We start from the raw sequence: 24,325 nt of genomic DNA on the forward strand, positions 1-24,325 counted from the left end.
TGTTTACATTTCTAGAACAACGTGGCTAGCGAAATTCATTTTGTCAATTGAAACCTAGCAGTTATTTTCTATATGAAAATCAGCCCCGTAACTGTTCGACTGTTTTCGTAATGTTTTCGTTAGTTATTTGAAAACTAGTCGGCCATAAATTGTGGCATAGACTGAAGTGCTTCTGGTAAAAGAACGCTTAAACTGTGGCGTGTCAAAGTTGGTCGAATACTAAAATAAATAACATGAAAGAAAGCGCACAAGACAGCAACAAATATCTCAGATCGATGGAATACCTTTTGCCGATTTAGCATTTCATATTGAAAATGAAATGTTATGTGTTTTTGAAAACCTTTATTCATAACAACAACGACCTTTCCATGTGTTGATGTTCGTAAAATTTCTTAGGTTTTGATGTGAAATATGAATATTATTCATATTTAATCTCCACTCGTGATGTCAACATAACAATGTCTAAATGGTTTTGTAATCCTCGAAATAAGTAATAATCCGAGGGAACTAGGTCAGAAGAATATGCAGGAGGGGGAAGATCTCCCATCCAAATTTTCCTAGTGCTATGTGAGGACAAGCGTTACTACGATGGAAGATGACTTCCCTTTTTTAAAGAAAATCGTTTTTGGGTCAACATGAGTGAGAATATTACAGAAAAATATGAATAATGTTCAAATATTAAGAAACAAAGTTATAAATTAATCATAGTTTAAATAATAAAAATTAACATAAAATAAATAACGATGGTTTAAAATGGAGACATTCTACAAACCTGCAAAAACTTTTGAACCGACCTATTCTATGTATTAAATAAATACGGCACATGCCGGTTGCAAAACTAATTGTAATTTGTGACTTGATTAAAGATTAACTATGAAACGCGTTATTTAACGTTTTCATTTGGATTATGCAGACTACTGTTCTCATCTTCAGTGTTATTTTCACAACGTTTCAGTCGATGTAACATCCGACTTTCTTCATATGTATCTTGTCGAACTCAGGAATATTTCAGTCAGATTCGAGAAGCTGTATGGAACTTTGAGCTGGGGTAGCATTCTCTCGTACCGTCAGCCATGACTGGGTAGAAGTCTTAAGTAATTTTCAATTGTATCTTGAGTTTCGCCCTCACTGAGGATTGAATCTTCAACCTCTAAAAGAATGTAACTTACAACTGAATTTTACCAAGTAATTTATCTACTATAGCACGGGTCATTGCGGACAATTCTAGTATAAATTTTAGAAGCATTACAACTATTTTCTTATCAATATGTATCATTATTTATTATTACATATTACTGTAATTATATGCTTTATATTTAGCTATTTAATTCTATTACTATATATAATTTACAATTATATATATATATATATATATATATATATATATATATATATATATATTATCTACTATCTACTATATAATAAAATTATTGCAGAAATTTCACTCTGGACCAAAATACCGTAGGTTTGCAACAACATATGCCACATACAAATTTATTATGTCTAGATTCTTAGTTACTATCTTATGTAACTTTAGAATGCAATTTTAGACACATTTTGTCGTTATAAAAATAGGACATCATCACAATCACATCTTTTGACGAGGTATTTCCTATTTTCCCCTCTAAATCTACAGTCCTGTCACCGCCCCCACTCATCACTGGGACTATAAACAAACCTTATAGCTATTTTTACCTGGCACCCTTCGTAACTGGTTTATACACTCATATACATACCATTATCTTTCCAGTTACCGATTACGAAATAATAATTTCTCTCTTCAAAATTTCCAGCTTTTCTCATTGGCTGAGAACTGACAGATCTATTATTCGGGGAAAAAAACAATTTGTTCAAACAACGAACGCGTCAAACCTTCACAACCATGGCGTTTCTTTCTACATGAAACAATCGTTTTATAAATATTAAACAAACTAATAAAATCTTAACCGCTCATAATCGTAATTTTACGTATTAATACCTTTACCGTTACCTACACAGACATTGTCACCACGAAACTAACCACTTAAAAAAACATCCCTTATACAAACATAATTAACATTTACGGTTAGCATTGTTCTTTATTTCTTCGATTCTCCGTGCCAAACAGTGAACGATGCTGTTTTTTTTTATTATTTAAGTTTGTTTTGTAACGGGTTGTTCATTTTTCCGTTAAACATTTTTTACGTTGAATTCTTTCCAGTACCCACCCTAAAAATATAACCCATGAAAAAAACAAAAACATTTACAATTAACATTGTTTTTCTTTACACAGTTAAGTATAATGCTTGACTCTAAGATTTAATCATAACCGTAAATTGACATTGTATGTACTTCAAAACCTCTTATGTGTGATTTTAAAGCCTTTAAACTCTCTACTCCTTACTATTTTCGAAATGCGTGTGTGTATGCGTGACTTTGTTTGTACCTATGTGCGTGAGTTTCGTTGTGTGTGTGTGTGTGTGTGTGTGTGTGTGTGTGTGTGTGTGTGCATCCGTGTGTTTCTGCGTGTGTGGGTGTGTGTACTCGTGTTTGTGTTTATTTTGCGTGTGCATGTGTGTTTTTCCGTGTCTGCGTGAGTTTGTGTATATGCGTGTGTGCGTCCATGTGATTTTGCGCGCGCATATATGTGTATGTTTGTGTTTTTTTTGTGTGTGCGTGTCCCTCTAAGTTCAATTAAAATTATTTTTCATTAGTCTAGCTACTCTCATAATTACTGGAATGATAGAGATCTTCCTAAGATTCTAGATTCTTTTTATTTTATATGTAAAACCTTTGTATTCTGTTATTTTTTCCCTCTCATCGCTGTTTAACCCAGCATCATATCATATACTAGAAAAAATACCGGTGCTACTTCGATTCTGCTTACCAGACACTCAAAAATGCTATGTTCTTTGTTTTTTCTTCACATAATTAACTATAATACTTGACTAGATTGACATTTTATGTACTTCAAGACCACCTTATGTGTGATTTTATAGCCTTTAAATTGTCTACTCCTTACTATTTTCAAAGTGGGCGCGTGTGTGTGGATGCGTATATGCGTGACTTTGTTTGTGCGTGTGTGCGTGAGTTTGTTTGTGCGTTTCCGTGCGTGCATTCGTGTGTTTCTGCATGTGTGTTTGTGTGTAAGCGTGTTTGTGTTTATTTTGTGTGCGCGTGTGTGTCTTTTCCGTGTCTGCATGAGTTTGTTTGTGCATATGCGTGTATGTCCGTGCGTTTTTGCGTGTGTGCTTGTTTGTTTTTTATGTGTGCGTGTGTGTTTTCTGTGCGTATATGTGTGTGCATGCGCTTTCCTGTGCGTGTTTTTGTTTGCGTGATTGCATATTTTTGCGTGTGTCCGTGTTTTTGTATTTTTGTGTGTGCATGTGTGTTTTTTTGCGCGTGTTTGTGTTTTTTTTATTACATTTTCACCCCAAACAAGGCACATTGCCACTTTGGTGTAGGGGGCTACTATCAGGGGCAGCAACTGCTGGGACACTATGTTGGGATTTGGGCAGCAAGATGTCGGTTCACGTTACATTTGAACTTCTGCATGTCAGTACAGTTAGGGAAGCAGGGACTTCAAGAGTCTAGCGGTTCTGGGGAACAAACTACTGGAGTAGAAAGATCTTTTACATCTAGGGATCTCTACTGTGTGGGGTGGAATTTAGTTGCCTGTCGGGTTTGTCGAGAGTGTCTACGTCGTGGGGGCACAAGTGTCTGCAGTTCGTCAGAGCATTCACCATTAAAATACTTATAGAACAGGCAGAGGGATGCAACGTTTCGTCGATGGGACAGAGGCTGAAGCTTAGATGCCAGTTCAGGGCCTATCAGATTGGCGACTCCCTTTTGAACCTTGTCTAGGAGCAAGAGACTAGCAGCAGATGCACCAGCCAAAATGTGAAAACAATACTCCATACATGGGAGAATGGTGGCCTTATAGAGGTACAAGATACTTTCAGATGTCAGTAGTTTTCTAGCACGGTAGAGAGAGCCTACCTTTTTCGCAGCGGCCCTGGCAATGTTTTCAATATAATTGTTCCAACTCATGCTTCCTGTGAACGTAAGGCCAAGCAGTTTGAAAGATGTACTCTCAGACAGGGAGTCACTGGCCATTGCTATTGGTGGAAGAGAGGGTTTCTTGTAATTATTGAAGGAAACCAGTTTAATCTTGGCAGCATTGAATGTGACCATCCATTTATGTCCCCATTCCACTACAGATTGGAGGTCATCCTCTAGTGTTTTTGCCATTTCTTTAGTTATGTGTTCATTTGTTTTCCTGACATGCCTGTTATAGAGTGTGGTGTCATCAGCATATATACCCATCTCAGAGGCAGTTTTGTCGGGGAGGTCATTAATAAAAATTACGAACAATTGAGGTCCAAGGATAGGCCCCTGAGGCACTCCCGCATTTATATCACACTGTTTAGATGTACGACTGTCGAGGACAACCTGGATTTTTCTCTTATCTAAGAAGGATTTAATTATGTTAAGTATTCTACCAGTGATACCGTATGATTTAATTTTCCCGAGGAGACCCTCATGCCATACCCTGTCAAAAGCCTTAGATATATCTAGAGCTACTGCTCTGCCCTCCCCCGCTTTGTTCAGTGAATGGTATATACGTTCAGAGATTACAGTGAGGATGTCTGCTGTGGAACGGGCTTGTCTAAATCCATATTGTTTGCCAGTCAGAAGTTTAGCATCTGCAAGGTGCCGGACTAGAGCATGGTTAATTATGGTCTCAAATATTTTGGCGAAAAGTGGGAGGAGGCTAATGGGGCGATAATTTGATGGGTCAGTTCTTTCGCCAGAATTCTTGAATACTGGTACCACAGAAGCAGTTTTCCAACAGCCCGGAAAGCATGATTCGTTAAGGCATTTGTTGTAGAGTTTGGAGAGAACTTGAGCTACTTCGGCTGAGCACTTTTTTAATAGCACAGCTGGGATGAGATCAGGTCCACATGCTTTTGAAGTGTCAAGGTTTTTATGATAGCATGTACCTGAGTGTTTTTCGGCGTGTGCTTCCCTGTGTGTTTGCGTTTGTGCGTGTGTGTATGTTTCTTTGTGTGTGCATGTGTTTTTTCCCGTGTGTGTGGCTTTTTGGTTTGTACTTCCGTGTGTTTTTGCGTGTGCGTGTAGGCGTGTGTCTGAGATACAAATCAATCTAATATTTGTGTCAACCAGACTCAGGCACGGCAACGCGTTGCCGGGCGGGTACAGCTAGTATATTATAATATTACATATATACTTTATAATTAATGGTTTCCATATCGTCTTAAATTCTATACTAATTCCTCAGTTTGACAGGATATACCTGAAGAATGTTGCTGATTCATTGATAATACGAATACAATAATACAGGTTATCAATTCTCATTACAAAAATTCCGAAAGCGTTATTTAACGTCGGAATAGACGACTTAGATTTAAAATGAAGCGGCGATCTCTTCTGATGCTACACTTCGCCTTTTCTGTCCTAAGACATACTTTACTTTTGTTCTTATCCAAAGTGACTATTTTTGGGGAGCTGAATTTTTCCCCACATTAAAAACCGACCTCGTGGGGAGGCAAGTAAATAGGAACATTCAAAAGAGGAGAGATGTGTTTGGCATCTTCTCGAGAACAGGACAGCATCGATAAAAGGACGGATAAAGAATGTTTGCATCGTCCGCCAAGATGAAATTTCTTTTGATTGATAATTGTATTGGCCAATCAAACAGATCTATTATGAAACACAAGGGAGATAATTCATCACTATAATTGAAAAAGATAATTATATAAGAGTGAAAAGTATCATCGATCATAGTGTAAGGCTATTAATGGCGTATTTCATTTAAAATAAAGAAAATAAGAAAAGAATTGTGTTCTTGATACTCACAGGCTCACCGCCCCACCAGGAGGGTTCCGTTGTTGCCATTGTAAAGACCTTGCCGCTTTCCATGTCGTACATGAAATTACCTACAATGCCGTGGGACTCTGGATACAAACCCTAAAAAAAACAAAAAAAAAACTCCAAAATTTAAGCCATTTTTTTTTTTTTTACAAATTTTTACATTACCGTATTCTAACAATTAATATCGGCAAAATTTTTATATGCTTCTGAGAAAGAGTTTTCATGAATACACATCAGAGATTGGTGTGGTGGTTTTGTTTTACTGCATATCAGCCATTTTAGGGTTATTTAATGCCGAATCCGATCATTTTATCAAAAGATTTTATAGTTCAGGTTAAAATATTTATGATGTTTGGTTTGATTGTCTAGCTTTACGGTATATCAATACTTTTAGGGTTATTTAATACCGAAACCAGTCATTTTAGTAAACAGTTAATACTTCAAGTTTTTAGATATCATAAAATATTTTTAATTGCGTTTGGTTTGGTTGTTTTGCTTTACGGCATATCAACACTTTTAGAGCTATTTAATGCCGAACGGTTATTTTGGTAAAAGGTTTTATGCTTCAGGTTCTTTATATCATCAAATATTTGTGTTTGGTTTAGTTGATTTATAAAGAAAAATTGTTTTTTTTTTAACTTTGCAGAACATGATCGAGTTTTGCCAAAAGGAAAAAAAAACTAAACAATAACATCAATGTTTGACTCATTTTAGATCAGGAAGTTAGTATCTTCAGACTGCCTAATCTGGTAGCACCACTGCTCACCAGAGAATAATATGTTAAATAATTAGTTGAAGATAACAGAAAAACATAAAATAAAAAAAATAACATATATAAATATAATTTTCCTATTTAGCATTATAAATATAATTTTCCTACTTAGCATTATAAATATAATTTTCCTACTTAGCATTATAAATATAATTTTCCTACTTAGCATTATAAATATAATTTTCCTACTTATCATTATAAATATAATTTTCCTACTTATCATTATAAATATAATTTTCCTACTTATCATTATAAATATAATTTTCCTACTTATCATTATAAATATAATTTTCCTACTTATCATTATAAATATAATTTTCCTACTTATCATTATAAATATAATTTTCCTACTTATCATTATAAATATAATTTTCCTACTTATTATAAATATAATTTTCCTACTTATTATAAATATAATTTTCCTACTTATCATTATAAATATAATTTTCCTACGTATCATTATAAATATAATTTTCCTACTTATCGTTATGAATATCATTTTCCTACTTATCGTTATGAATATCATTTTACTACTTAGCATTATGAATATCATTTTACTACTTAGCATTATGAATATCATTTTACTACTTAGCATTATGAATATCATTTTACTACTTAGCATTATGAATATCATTTTACTACTTAGCATTATGAATATCATTTTACTACTTTTCATTATGAATATCATTTTACTACTTTTCATTATGAATATCATTTTACTACTTAGCATTATGAATATCATTTTACTACTTAGCATTATGAATATCATTTTACTACTTAGCATTATGAATATAATTTTACTACTTAGCATTATGAATATCATTTTATTACTTAGCATTATGAATATCATTTTACTACTTATCGTTATGAATATCATTTTACTACTTATCGTTATGAATATCATTTTACTACTTAGCATTATGAATATCATTTTACTACTTTTCATTATGAATATCATTTTACTACTTATCGTTATAAATATCATTTTACTACTTATCGTTATGAATATGATTTTAATTCTTTGCATTATGAATATCATTATCCTACTTAGCATTATGAATATCATTTTCCTATTTAGCATTATGAATATCATTTTCCTATTTAGCATTATAAATATCATTTTCCTACTTAGCATTATGAATATCATTTTCCTACTTAGCATTATGAATATCATTTTACTATATAGCATTATGAATACCATTTTACTACTTATCAGTATTAATATCATTTTCCAGCTTATCATTATGAATATCATTTTCCATCTTATTATGAATATCATTTTCCATCTTATTATGAATATCATTTTCCTATTTAGCATTATGAATATCATTTTCCTACTAAGCATTATGAATATCATTTTACTACTTAGCATTATGAATATCATTTTACTACTAAGCATTATGTATATCATTTTACTACTTAGCATTATGAATATCATTTTACTACTTAGCATTATGAATATCATTTTACTACTTAGCATTATGAATATCATTTTCCTACTTAGCATTATGAATATCATTTTCCTATTTAGCATTATGAATATCATTTTCCTATTTAGCATTATGAATATCATTTTCCTATTTAGCATTATGAATATCATTTTCCTACTTAGCATTATGAATATCATTTTCCTACTTAGCATTATGAATATCATTTTCCTTCTTAGCATTATGAATATCATTTTCCTACTTAGCATTATGAATATCATTTTCCTACTTAGCATTATATCATTTTCCTACTTAGCATTATGAATATCATTTTCCTACTTAGCATTATGAATATCATTTTACTACTTAGCATGATGAATATCATTTTACTACTTAGCATTATGAATACCATTTCACTACTTATCAGTATTAATATCATTTTCCAGCTTATCATTATGAATATCATTTTCCATCTTATTATGAATATCATTTTCCATCTTATTATGAATATCATTTTCCTATTTAGCATTATGAATATCATTTTCTTACTCAGCATTATGAATATCATTTTACTACTTAGCATTATGAATATCATTTTACTACTTAGCATTATGAATATCATTTTACTACTTAGCATTATGAATATCATTTTACTACTTAGCATTATGAATATCATTTTACTACTTAGCACAAAGAATATCATTTTACTACTTAGCATTATGAATATCATTTTACTACTTAGCATTATGAATATCATTTTACTACTTAGCATTATGAATATAATTTTCTTACTTAGCATTATGAATATAATTTTCTTACTTAGCATTATTAATATAATTTTCCTACTTAGCATTATGAATATCATTTTCCTACTAAGCATTGTGAATATAATTTTCCTACTAAGCATTATGAATATCATTTTCCTACTAAGCATTATGAATATCATTTTCCTACTAAGCATTATGAATATCATTTTCCTACTAAGCATTATGAATATCATTTTCCTACTAAGCATTATGAATATCATTTTCCTACTTAGCATTATGAATATCATTTTACTACTTAGCATTATGAATATCATTTTCCTACTTAGCATTATTAATATAATTTTCCTACTAAGCATTATGAATATCATTTTCCTACTAAGCATTATGAATATAATTTTCCTACTAAGCATTATGAATATCATTTTCCTACTAAGCATTATGAATATCATTTTCCTACTTAGCATTATGAATATCATTTTCATACTTAGCATTATGAATATCATTTTCATACTTAGCATTATGAATATCATTTTCATACTTAGCATTATGAATATCATTTTCCTACTTAGCATTATGAATATCATTTTCCTACTTAGCATTATGAATATCATTTTTCTACTTAGCATTATGAATATCATTTTCCTACTAAGCATTATGAATATCATTTTCCTACTTAGCATTATGAATATCATTTTCCTACTTAGCATTATGAATATCATTTTCCTACTTAGCATTATGAATATCATTTTCCTACTTAGCATTATGAATATCATTTTCCTACTTAGCATTATGAATATCATTTTCCTACTTAGCATTATGAATATCATTTTCCTACTTAGCATTATGAATATCATTTTCCTACTTAGCATTATGAATATCATTTTCCTACTTAGCATTATGAATATCATTTTCCTACTTAGCATTATGAATATCATTTTCCTACTTAGCATTATGAATATCATTTTCCTATTTAGCATTATGAATATCATTTTCCTATTTAGCATTATGAATATCATTTTCCTACTAAGCATTATGAATATCATTTTCCTACTTAGCATTATGAATATCATTTTCCTACTTAGCATTATGAATATCATTTTCCTACTAAGCATTATGAATATCATTTTACTACTTTTCATTATGAATATCATTTTACTACTTTTCATTATGAATATCATTTTACTACTTTTCATTATGAATATCATTTTACTACTTTTCATTATGAATATCATTTTACTACTTTTCATTATGAATATCATTTTCCTACTTAGCATTATGAATATCATTTTACTACTTAGCATTATGAATATCATTTTACTACTTAGAATTATGAATATCATTTTACTACTTAGCAGTATTAATATCATTTTCCAGCTTATCATTATGAATATCATTTTCCATCTTATTATGAATATCTTTTTCCATCTTATTATGAATATCTTTTTCCATCTTATTATGAATATCTTTTTCCATCTTATCATTATGAATATCTTTTTCCATCTTATTATGAATATCTTTTTCCATCTTATTATGAATATCTTTTTCCATCTTATTATGAATATCTTTTTCCATCTTATTATGAAACTTTTTTCCATCTTATCATTATGAATATCATTTTCCATCTTATCATTATGAATATCATTTTTCATCTTATCATTATGAATATCATTTTCCATCTCTATGAATATAATTTTCCATCTTTTCATCATGACTATCATTTTACTACTTATTATGAATATCATTTTCCTATTTATCATTATGAATATCATTTTCCTACTTATTATGAATATCATTTTCCTACTTATCATTATGAATATAATATTCCATCTTTTGATTATGAATATAATTTTACTACTTATCATTTTGAATACAAGATTACTACTTATTATGAATACAAGATTAGTTATGTATTTATTACCATATATTATTACTAGGTTTAAGTACTTGGATATCTCATCGATCAAAACGAAAAAAGGAACACACAAGATGAGAACAGTAGTTCGAAAAATCCAAATTATACAAATAATCAATTCCCATCTAAAAACTTAAGAAGGGTAAAAAGGAAAAACAAAACCAAAACAACGAAAAAATAGACACAAAAATATGTTTTGTAAAGTTGGGCAAACACAGAGAAATCAAAATGGCGGCTTGGTTCGAAATGGATTTTATGCAGACTTCAATAAAATCTTTCAAAGAAATGACATATTAATGAAAAGAATAAGGAAAAAAGAGAAATTGTTTGCATTACTGTTGCTATTGTATAATGGTTTGGAAAAGTCTTAGACGGGAAGGCAGGCTGCATGAATGGCGTTTGTATTCCACATCGTCGTAAGCGGTTGATGACAGGGGTGACGTTGTATTTTGTGTAATCGGAACGGAAACCGTCTAAAGAGACAAGCAACACTGGCCTGGACAAAGAGAACAAGAGCGATAGAAAAAATATAAATCAGACAGAAATCAACACAAAATAAGTGCACAGATGAATGAACAAAACTAAGATCGCTTTTATACTTTGGAAATCAACATTTATCAAAATGCATCTATTATTAGAAATAGATATGCAAAGAAGTTACAAATATATACATAAATAAATACATAAATAAATGCATGAATATTTCTTCTCTTCTCCTTTCATCCTTCTTCATTTTTCTTCTTCAACTACTACTACTAATATTATTAATGAAATAAAAATAATAATAAAATAATACTAATTATACTGGTTTTACTACCACTACTCTTATTATTATATGCACAAATTCTAATAAACATCATAGAGGAAACGGAACCGTTCTTACCTGTTTGCATTTTTACAAGCTTTGTCAAGATTTATGCATTCCGGCAGTTTCATCCACGACGAGGGACGTAGGCCTTCCCACATTTCCAAGGGGAGATAAGTTCTGATTTTTACTGACTCTTCCACAGGTAGACCAGTCAGAAATGTTACACTGGTGAGTTGTTCAATGTCTCTGATTCGAACAGCGTGATCAATCAAGTACTCCTTTGGTTTCTATGAGTAAAAACAATTTAAAATGAATACTGTAAATAAAATAGAAAACATTCATATTGAGGTAAGATGTATCGTTCATATACTGCGGCATTGGCTTCATTAAGAAGATTTAGTTGATACTTAGAATATACCAACTTTTCATTCAGTGGCTATTTAAAAATTGTGCAAAAGTCTTGACGAAAAAAAAATCGCTGCCTGAAATTTTTTTCGTCAAGACTCTTCTTACTGAAAGAACTTAAATACCACTTTAAACATATCCAAGGGGGCCTTTATAGAGACGATGCTCTATTTACAACAACAGCCAGGCCAAGAGAGTATAATAATACAATTAAAAAATTACATAACCTTTTAAATAATTTTGGCCTTTCTATAATTATTGAACCAAATAAAATAACTTCAGATTTTCTAGACATTTAACTTAATCTTAATACTGAAACTTACAGCTCCTATCATAAACCCATCCTTACGCTTTTATACGTCCATAAATCTTCTAACCACCCCAATTCAATTATAAAATCTATAGTACCATCCGTCTTTAGAAGAATTTCTACGCTCTCAGCCGATAAAAAACTCTTTAATCAAAATGCTACTTTCTTCAATAATGCCTTAAGAAATTCAGGATACAATGAAAAGATTCAATATAACCATTATGCTCCACCTGTATGCCGTCTTAAATCTGTAATCACACACAATATGACTTGCAAGAAACCAGTTCAAATAACAAGATCTGCTGCTATCAATAGCAATGGTCCACTCCACAAATATAATCCGAACCAACATGCTAATCGTACTACTTCTAACCTACCCTGTCGCACCAGGAGAAAGAAAAATATTTGGTTTAATCCTCCATTTAGCGTAAATGTTAAAACTAATATACCTAAAGAATTCTTCAATATTGTAGAAAATTCTTTCAAATACCCACACAGATATAGTTCAATTTTTAATAAAAACTCAATAAGAATTTCTTATTCTACTATGCCTAATTTAACACAAAGAATCTTAGCATCTAATAACAAAACAATTAAATCAGCCCAAAAAATCCCTTTCCCAATCCAACCAAAAAGCAACTGCAACTGTATTAACAAACATCTTTGTCCACTCAATAATGATTGCATCCATAAAGATGTAATATATTCATGCACAATTACAGAGCTCCCACGCAACTCTCCCATAATAGACAATAACATTTTGCCACCAAATTATCCTTCCTCCGACCCTCCCTCTGATATAATTATTAATCCAACAAACGAATCAACCAGCCCCTCTATTTTCAATCATACAACCAGCTATAATAATAATAATAATAATAATAATAATAATAGTAATAATAATATTTTTCATAGCAGCCATCCTAACACTGACAACACTAATTATCCCCTCCAAACCAATCCTCCTATTATCACTGTCCTACCCTCTGTTCATCAAAAGGAACAAAATTTAAATTCTCTTCCCGGTATAAATCAACAAATTAATATTAATTCTCGACCCCGAGCTATTAATAAAACATATACAGGTGCTACTTCAACTTTAATAAAGGAAAGAATTTCAAACCACACTCTTTTCAATAACCAAAATTCAAATAATAACCAGGAAACTTCTCTAACTACACTGGTTAAAAAGCTTAAGTCTGCCAATACCCACTTTTCAATTAAATGGACCATCCTAAAAAAAGTTAAGTCTTACACTCCAGGATCTAAGTCTTGTCACCTCTGTACATCTGAGGCTATAACTATTATAACCTCCCCTCAAAGTAGTAATATAATAAACTCTAAAAACGAACTGATCTCCTATTGCAAACATATGTCCAAGTTTAAATATGGTAAATTTGAAATTACATAGCTATTAATTTAACCCTTCAAATATATATCTTTTCCCATAATTTTTTTTTATTTTTATCTTACCTTCTAAGCTTTTTATATTTTTAATTTTATTTGTATTTCTTTATTTCTTTGGTCGGTTTTCCATCTGCTGTCTCCGTTTTATGGTATAAGTATACCTATTAATTAAATATATACATTAACCTACTCATTTTTATTCTATGTATTTGTTTACTTATATTTACTATATGCATTTACATGCACATTTATTTGCCTTATTCCGGAGTTTGTAGATACCGGCCAGCCCCTCCCCTTAATTTGTATGTAAGTATGTATGTATGTTTTTGTTTAACTTGTATATGTTTTTGGATATGTGTATATATTTATGCATGCGTGTGTGTTTGTATATATATGTATATATATGTGTGTGTGTTATTGTATATGTATACATATATGTATATGCGTGTGTGTATGTATGTACATGTATGTGTGCATTTGTGTGTCTGTATGTGTATATATATATGTGTATGTGTGTGTATATATTTATATAGTTTAAACAAATTTTTTTTTAACATTTTTGATTTTCTATTTTTAATTTATTTACTTTCATTTTTTTTTTAATACAATAGACGTTCTATTTCATAAACTTAGCCATTTATTTGTTCTTCTAACCAGTGTTTCTTAATTTAATTCTGGGACTTTCACGTGCATATCCAAGTTGACCTAATTATTAACGCTAACTTTCGCGCTTTTTGTCTGGGTCAGTTTGACCTTGCTTTTCAAATTTAAACTTTCACCGCTTTTCGTTTTTTTTAAACCTTAATTTACTTGATTAAAGCCTTGACAGACATGTTTTAAATATTCTCTCCAGTGCTTTTTCTTTTAATGATTTGGAATTCATTCCATTTGCGCTTTTTTCCAAGGAACTCTGCCTTTTGGATCATTTTGGACCATTTGGAATTTACCCATTGGATTGGAAATTTTAAATTCGACCGTTTTGGATTTTACCATTCTTGGATTTTTTACCCTTCACCGGACTATCCATTCACGTGAAATCTTTTTATCATTTTTCTTTTACCTCCTATTCCCCTTACCTTACCCTTTTTTTCAACCAAGTAAGATCTGTGACTTACTTGTAGTTTCATTAAATACTTTTATATGCAAAATCCGATCCTGCATTTTGCTAATTCTTGCCCTCTGATAAGAAGGAGAGTATTTCTTCGAAACTCCGCGGATTAAGGACTATCCACTTATCTTGTGCATCCTTTTTTAAAATTAAATATGTTTTAACTCTTTTTCAAGATGTCTTAACATGTTTTATTAATCATTTGTTCATATTATAAGCTCTATTTCCTTTTTGTTTTATTGAACTTTTACATCTGGTTGAGATTACTTTACTTGTAAATATCAACTCTTTAATATTTATAATATATTTTAAGTTTACCATTTTGATTACCTTGGTAAACTTATTGTAATTTTTATATATATATATATATATATATATATATATATATATATAATATTTTTGCAAAATCAAGACAACAAAATATAAAATAAGTACATGATATCGTGAATTTCCTTACGTGTTAGAATTGCTTCGTAACAATTTGGACAAATTTAAACATTATATCATTAAAAATATTTAAAAAAAATAGCTACTCTTCAGACACCAAAAATAAATACATTTGTCATATATATATATATATATATATATATATATATATATATATATATATATAATTCCTATTTTAAAGGAACAAGCAGTTTGAACTCACCTCGTTCATCCTCATTTTATTTTCTTTCTTTCTGTTTTCGATTCCCTTCGAACTTAGTAAGTTTCCCATTTTTTTTTATTATTAAATGATATTTTTACAATTTTCTATTTTCATATTCATTTAATCTTTCAATTTTTTTTCTATTTTTATAATTATTTTTCCTCGCTAATTTATTTGATTGATTCACTCCTAAACGACACCTTTAAGAGTTTAGTCTCTATATGTCCAGCTATTCATTTCTCGATTTGCCTTGGTTTCGTATAAATTTTCATTTACATACTCCGATGTATTTGTTTTCCTTTTTTCCTTTTACCCGCTATTTTTTTTAAAAAGAAAAACTACAAATTAAAGGATTTATTTAAATAATTTTAGTTAATATTTATCTTTACCTCATACTGGTTATGCAATTAATTTCAAATTAAATCTATCATTTTCAACCTTATCTTAATATAAACGTGATATTTTTTTTTTTTTTAACTTTTAACTAATCCCGTATCAATCAGTATATATACAGACAGTGTAACCACATATAACCACATTATTACGTATAGATTTTCTCCTTCACGAGTTTAGCATTCTAATGTTAGAAATAACGGTGTCCACTTTAGCTAATAAGAATGATTCTTTACTAAAAATGATTTTTACCGAAATCAATTAGAATTTATAATACGATTTTCACACCTCCGTTGGTTCTGCCCTATGCATGTATATTTTGTGTCTAATATATATATATATATATATATATATATATATATATATATATATATATATATAATCATCCACATACAGTACTGTTTCGCAGCTCATCAGTGCGGATAGACAAGCAACTAGCTCAAGTCAGGATCCTCGATCGCCCAAACGACAGTCAGAGCTTCTAACCGTTGCACTATACGGCTGCTGTTATACAGGCAGTGAATTAACAATGTTTTGACGTTTTCAAAATACATATATTTGTGTTTTATGCGATTATTTCTTCATTGTTTGGACTTTCAAACATGTCTATCTTGGTTATTTTGTCTTCTGCCATTCCCTTCTTTTAGCCATAAAATTCGTCTGTTCGAAGATAAAGAGATAGATAGGTACATAGATAGTTAGATAGATAGGTAGATATGTATAAATAGATATGTTTAAATAGATATGTAGATATGTATAGATATGGCTTGTTGTTTAGAATCTCTCTGTTTAGCTCACTGATGAGTCGTAGAGATTCCCTATCATCAGTACTGTTCGCCATAGTGATGGTTCCTCTTAACAATACCTTAAGAAAATGCCAAGCCGGCAAAAGATCACTAACACAGATTAAAGAATTAACCACTTAATGTACATGGATGATCTAAAAATGTTTGCAAAAACCAAAAAGGAAACGCTAATAAACACAACATAAATCTTCTACCACGATATCCGAGCAGAACTTGGTATAGAAATGTGCGCACTGCTGATCATGAGAAAGGGGAAAATGGAAGCAGCAGAGGGTATAGTAATATACAACCAAACAGAGATTAAGGCACTAGGTGAACATGATATCTACAAATATTTGTGAGTTTTTCAAGAAGACGCCATCAAAGCAGCAGAAATGAAAGAGAAAATTGGAAAACAATACGCCAGAAGAACAAGAAAACTCCTCGAAACTAAACTACAGGGTGTCCCAATAAAACGTACATACTCTTTAAATTATCTCAACTTGCTACATGAATACGCTATACCACGTTCCCAAGTTTAGGAATAAATAATGCCACTTCCAGCATGATGGAGCACTTCCCCACTATCATCATGACGTACGAGCATATCTTTATAGTCACCTGCGTAACAGATAGTCAGGACGAAGAGGAAGTATCGAGTACTGTCCACGCTCACCGGATTTGACCCCTCCATAGGTTTGTCTCCTTTTTGGGGATGGGTGTGGCATGTTAAACACAGTGTTCACACCACAAAACGAGCAACAGTGAATGAGCTGAAAGCTACTATTGAAAGAAGATGTGCCAATATATCAATTGTGCTGATTAGGAACGTTTTCGATTCAATCAGTGAACGCTGTCAGCTGTTCATGGATCAAAATGGCCAATAATTTGAACAGTTTCGATAATTAACTCGTTTCTATATTTTTATGTATGAATCTTTTCTTTCTTATGATTAATGTTGGTTTTATGGTCATTTAAAGAGTATATACATTTTATTCGGACACCCTGTATATAGTAGAAACCTAATTAAAGAAATAAAGAAATGAGCAAGGTCACTAGTAAGATACTCTGGACCGTTTATAGGTTAGACCAAAGAAGAATTAAGGTATCTCGATTAGAAGACCAGGAAACTCATGACTATGCACAATGAACTACACCCAAAGGATGAGACTGACCGGCTCTATGTGAAAAGGAAAGTAGAGGAAGAGGACTCGTCGGTATAGAAGACTGTGCAGATAATTAGAAAAATACATAATGAAGAACACCGAAACAATAATTACAACACCAAGAGACACTGAAAAACGAACAAGACAGAAAAAGAAACAAGGGATAAGACGAAAAAAAAAACAATCAGAGAAGCAGCTACACAGACGATTCATAAGGATGACAAAAGATGAGACCAATGAAGACACTTGGACATGGCTACAAAAAGAAAACCTAAGCAGAGAAACTGACTCCCTAATAACAGCCGCACAAAATAACGCAATCAGAACAAACCACATCAAAACAAGGATCGACGAGACGCAAAAACACAGTAAATGCAGACTCTGTTGACAAAGAGACGAAACAATAAACCACATGAGCGAATGTAGCAAACTAGCCCCCCAAAATATAAAACTAGACACGATGAAGTGGGTAAGGCATTACACTGGTAGTTATGCAGACAGCTACATCTTGAACACTCAGACAAATGGTACAAGCAAAAACCGACAACAGGACTTGAAAATGAAAGCCACAAAATCCTGTGGGATATGGATATACAAACAGATAAACCACTCCCAGCAAGAAGACTGGATATCATGAAAGTTATTAAGGAAGATGGGTGGAACATTGTAGATTTTGCAGTTCCAGTAGACCACAGAGTGAAGATCAAAGAGACAGAGAAGGAAATACACGGAACTGGCCAGAGAACTCAAAGAGATATGGAAGTTGAATAAAGTTAAGATAACACCACTAATAATAGAGGCATTATGAACAATACCGAAAAACTGAAAAAAGAATGGGAGAAACTGGAATCAGAGAGATTGCTGAGAAGATACAACGTATAACAATAATCAAAATAACTGAAATATTAAGAATCCTTTGAATACGGAGACTAACACACACGAGCTACAGGCGCAAGTTGGATATGCAAAAACTGCTACAGTTGTAAAACACAAAGAAACACCACATGGAACTATGAAAACTGAGACTGTATAAATGTGGAGGAACTTGTTCCATTATTTTTTTATGCGGGTGGGTATTAGAAACTGGTACCACACAAAATAAGCGAGGTGGGTCAAGGAGGATGGAAAGACCGAGGAGAGAAAGCGCTAACCAGATCTCTGTCTAACGAGTACAAGGAGGACTGGGACCTTGGAGAGGCTTATTGCCACGTAAATTCAAGTGAAGACCAATGGTCGCTGCCAACGAGAAATCAATGGTAAGCGGCTGTTGCGATAACGCAAATTCTTTTGAAAAGGTTATCGAAAGAGGTGGAGAATACCAGAAATTTGGAGAGACTTGTTTTCACTCAGACTCCAGAAAACACCATAAGTTCAAATAATGACCTGTGTAACTACTCCTAGCGAGTAAATAATAAAGATCAAGGAGACGGAGAGGCGGAACAAGTACTCGTAAATGGCCAGAGAGCTCAAAGGAATATGGAAGATGAAGAAATTCTAAATAATACCACTAAATTATAAATACAATGATTAATAAAACTTAAAAATAGAAGAATGGTAAATATAACAATAAGAATACAAAAAAAACAAAAAAAAAACGAAAATGATAAAAGTTAAAATAAATACAGCGTGATCATAATCTTCGAAACATGAAGGAACGGCAGAGTGTGTCGGTTACATGAACCATGTAAGTTGTCCAACATGGTGTTTTCATAATTTTTTTAAGGTAAAAATCTGATGAGTACGCGACTAAAAATGCAGCAATAACATAATTTTTCAGACTTGTTAGTCGCAATATGAAACAATATTGTAATAGATAGCTTTTGAAAAGTTTGTATTTGGTACTTGGATAATTATTATATTGCACTATGCTCTGGAACCCAATAAAAGACATTCATTAAGCTTAGACGCTTTAAAAAAAATTATATAAAAAAAGATTTTTTTCATTATAAAAAACTATTTATGAGAAAGATTTTTTAATCCAATACAATTTGTATATACAATCCAAATACATTTAAAGTAAATGATTAACATTATATATATATATATATATATATATATATATATATATATACTTGTTTATTGTTATATAAACATGGTCACATCCTGCTGCTACAAATAGCCACTTGTTTCAATCAAACAACAGATATCAGGCAGCGACTTGACTATTCAAAAGTTCAATGAATAATGGATTTATATTTTAGGTAGGAACTCTTTAAAAGTTGGAGTTAAAAACTTAAAACACAGAACTTTAATTATAAGATGTAAAGAGGGAGGGGGCAATTTAAATAAAGTTAAAAGATTATAATGGAGAGAGAGAGTGATTAATAAGAAAAAAAAAAGAAATAGAAAATGAAAATAGAGAGAAAAAATATATTTTTATTGAAAAAAATATTACATAAGAATGACAAATAACAATTTTAAAGAAAGATTTACCGGTCACAAGTGCTCTTTTGAAAATAATGAGTACAAAAATAGAACTTTCTTGTCTAAATATTACTATGAACTAGTAGAGCAAGGTTACTCCCCAATAGTAAATTGGAAAATTTTAAAGAAAGCTAAAACCTGTTCATCTTTAAACTCACCTTGCTACCTATGTCTTTATGAGAAATTATTTATACTTACTTTTAGAGAAAGAGATAAATTATTAAATAAGAAGCACGAAAATTCAATTAATTGCAAACATTATAAAAACCATCTTTTAAGTAATTTAGTTTAGATATAAAATTTAAATAAATTTAAAATTGTCACTGATTTCTATAATGTATTAAAATACTATTATTATACTTTCTCCTCGCCTGATTTCATTCTTTACTTCCCCTATCTTATATACCTGTGTGTCTATGTGTATATGTATGTGTCTATGTGTTTATTTTATGACCGTGTGTACTTAGATTTATACATTTCTATATTATTTTGTATACACTGCTTTGTTGTGTGCTCCCCTGATGGTGTTTATTCAGTCCATTTGTATGCTTTTATGTGTGTATGCATCTATCTGTACTCTTGCCAAATAATTTGTATTCATATGTATTTCTATGTATATGGTTTATGTGAATTATACATATTTATGTGTGCGTATATATATGTGTGTGTGCGTTGTTGTATATTAGTATATGACTGTGTGCATATGTTTGTGTATTTTTTGTATGTATGTGTATACATAAAATTATATATATATATGTATATTTGTATGTATGTTGGTTCTCTGTGGGTATATACATATGTATTTTATTATTTTTAATTTTGTTACTATTTACCTGTGTGTCGCTACTTTTGAGTATTCTGTTGATTTAATTACTTCTTTTGCCTGAATATATTTATATGTAAGTGTACTCGTATCTATGTTTTTAGTAATACTGTCTTGAATGTATTAATTTGTGATTTAATATGACTTTATATTTATATTTAACTAGCTTAAACTTTCAACTTAATAGTATAGAGTTACGCCTTTAATTATATGCATGTATATATATATATATATGTATATGTGTATATGTATATGTATGTGTGTGTATATGTATGTATATATATATGTATTGTATTCTTTTTATATACATAAATGTTACTAGATTATTATTTATAATTATTAGTCCTATTTAATTTATTTAATCCCCTCTTATGGCTAAATATGTTATATTAAAAAGATAATAAATATTAATTTTATTCTGTTTTTATTATTATTATTACTATTATTATTACTATTATTTTTATTATTACTATTATTATTATTATTATTATTAATAATTTTAATATTGTTTTATCATTATTATTTTTTTTTACTTATATATTCATTTAATAAAAACGCGAAAACTTTAAACTTATATAATTTAGTATAAAGGGCTTAATTAATTGTAGACGTATGTTTGAACTGCGTTGATATTATTCGTGGACGTATGTTAGATGATAAATATGTTAGTTGGATACATTCGCTGTCTTTTTTGACATGTTCATTTCTAACGCTTAGATTGTATTTTCTGTTTTTATTTGTAATAATGTGTCTCATTACTGAATTGTATAATTGTTCATAAATTGGTTGACACGCAGATTTTTTTTCTCTATAAACTGGCAACTTTTTTTAAGACTCCCTTCCTATTAATTCTTACTTTCTCTCTTTAACTATATCTCATAATTCTTTCTTTTCCCTTCTAGTCCTTATTCTCTTTATAATAACCATTTATATCTTTTTTCATTTTCTTCTCCATATTATATATATATTTTTTCTCTCTATTTTCTTTCTCTATTTCTTTTTTCTCTTCTTAATCACTCTCTCCATTATAATCTTTTAACTTTATTTAAATTGCCCCCTCCCTCTTTACATCTTATAATTAAAGTTCTGTGTTTTAAGTTTTTTAACTCCAACTTTTAAAGAGTTCCTACCTAAAATAAAAATCCATTATTCATTGAACTTTTGAATAGTCAAGTCGCTGCCTGATATCTGTTGTTTGATTGAAACAAGTGGCTATTTGTAGCAGCAGGATGTGACCATGTTTATATTACAATAAACAAGTATTATCAGTTCTTTTTATTGAGCACTATCTAACAACCTCGTTGAATTCATTAGTCCATTACTTTTGAATAAAATCCCCGAGTATATATATATATATATATATATATATATATATATATATATAAGCTACACGGGGTGAATTAAATGAATGAATAGCCCGTGATATATCGTCCATATTTCAGAAACTAGGAAGAAATTAAAACATTAACTTGCCTGCAAATAAGTGCAGAAACAAGACATAATAACGCAATGTAGGCATTTTTTTTTGTTAAATCTATGCGACAGCTCATTTTGCCTACAAAGCGATGATTTGCGCATTAGTACAGTTATGGCCTCCAAAATAGTGAGATGTTGTTTGGAACGGGCCTTGTGTACAACACGAAAACAGTCATCCGAATACGCTTCATCACATGCTTTATTGTCATACAAGTGCGCACCAATTTATGCCTCATGAATAGGTGAGCGCCCGGATGTGCTCCGAAAATGCCCTGTTGTGTTCAACAATGTGTTTATTCTTTCGAAAACACGTAGTGACATGCTGTGCCAATCTGACTCCCAGATGTTGAAACGTACGACCCACATAGCATCACACTGACATTTAGATTGATATACAACTAAACTTTTTTGTAATGTGGGAAGTATATTTTTTGTCGGGATTATTTCACCAACAAGAAGAGGGGGGGGTGTAAGAAAGGCAGTCAGTGCTTGCAACGAAATGGTGACGTTGCTTACAAGAAGTCTTTCCTTGTAAAGGTAACAATTATCTGGTAACGTTTGCCGAACAACAGTAACGAGGTAATCAGTCTAAGAGACATCAACCGACTAGCAAGCTAGGTAACTAGCTTCTTAACTAATCACTAACCCGTAGTGAGGCAACTCCTTTTATACATACTAACTCTCAGAGGCGAGAATTCCAACGTGATTTTCAACGAGATTAGAATGTATATTTAACTTAGTAGGAAATAGACACCCAGTTTCTCAGTAACGGCAAATAGCAGTTCAGTGTCTTTTCTTCCCTCCGACCCACTTCGAATCAAAGTCAAATCAATTTCAATTCTTACACACAATCTTCCTCTGAGATAAAATTAGGAGAGGGCTTTCAAGTTATGTTAAGAAAGGCGTTCTTGTCCGCTTGACCATGTCTAATTATCCAGTCAAATGGATAGCAGAAACCGGAAGTCCAAAAGAGCAGACAATCTTTACTATCCCAATCCTTAATAAGCATGCGTTTGAGTTCCTGTTCTATTTCGTTTTCAGCTATTAATGATCATTTTCTTAAGTAGTCGTATTTTGCACTTATAAAGTTTCCAATAAAAACATTTGCTCGTGTGTGATTGAAAATTATTTTGTTGATCCTTGTCCACGTTTGAATCGCTTGTTTTCAAGTATTTCGTTCTAGTGTTAAGCGAAGCATTGATTTGTTTTTGTAGCGAATCGCTGCTTGCACGCGATGCCATCTGATACAGCGATTTCAAGAAACAGTGTTTGCGTGTACGCACGTAATTGAAAACAATTTTTTCTATGTTGCTTTCCAATTTGACAATCTATTCGTAAGGCACAATGTTCAAAATGAGACTATGGGAACCATCAGAAGCAGCTGCGGATATTTCTTTTACATATCGACTTCCGATTGGACAAATTTTCAAATTGACAATTTCCTTCAGCGAATCACAGAAGCAAGAATATTAACTCTAGAATATTCGTGCATACTACGAAAACTCAAACACTGCGTCCATTCCACTTTTAAAGTATTTATCTTTCAAACCTGACATATGTTTTTTAGTCATATTCAGTAAAAAGAAGACAAAGCGTTCTACTTCAAAAATTTCCCCCATCAAACAAGACTAAGCCTCCTACTTTAATGTTTTTCCCCTAAAATTCTTAGACTTTGGAAGTCCCTCCGTGATTCCTGTTTTCCTGACAGTATTAATATGCAGAAATTTAAATATAATGTAAACAGATATCTCGCTGTTCAACTCTTTACATAGAGCCTTTGTAGAAATGGTCCCAAATAGTAATTACAGTCAGGAAAGCA

At 31.1% G+C, this 24,325-nt stretch overlaps 1 protein-coding gene across 4 annotated transcripts in view; it reads right to left on the bottom strand.

Annotated features, from left to right (window-relative positions):
• Nucleotides 1–24,325, bottom strand: part of LOC145279819 (uncharacterized) — an 843,773-nt gene that overhangs the window by 117,408 nt on the left and 702,040 nt on the right. For all 4 annotated transcript variants that reach the window (XM_080131190.1, XM_080131191.1, XM_080131189.1 and 1 more), the window contains exons 38-40: nucleotides 11,636–11,847; nucleotides 11,089–11,248; nucleotides 5,860–5,970 (exon numbers count right to left, since the gene is read on the bottom strand). In XM_080131190.1, coding sequence (XP_079987316.1) covers nucleotides 5,860–5,970; nucleotides 11,089–11,248; nucleotides 11,636–11,847 — 483 coding nt within the window. The remainder of the gene's footprint in view (nucleotides 1–5,859; nucleotides 5,971–11,088; nucleotides 11,249–11,635; nucleotides 11,848–24,325) is intronic.

The sequence above is a fragment of the Euprymna scolopes genome, chromosome 7 (genome assembly GCF_053919585.1).
Source record: "Euprymna scolopes isolate OS-2025 chromosome 7, ASM5391958v1, whole genome shotgun sequence".
NCBI lineage: Eukaryota > Metazoa > Mollusca > Cephalopoda > Sepiida > Sepiolidae > Euprymna > Euprymna scolopes.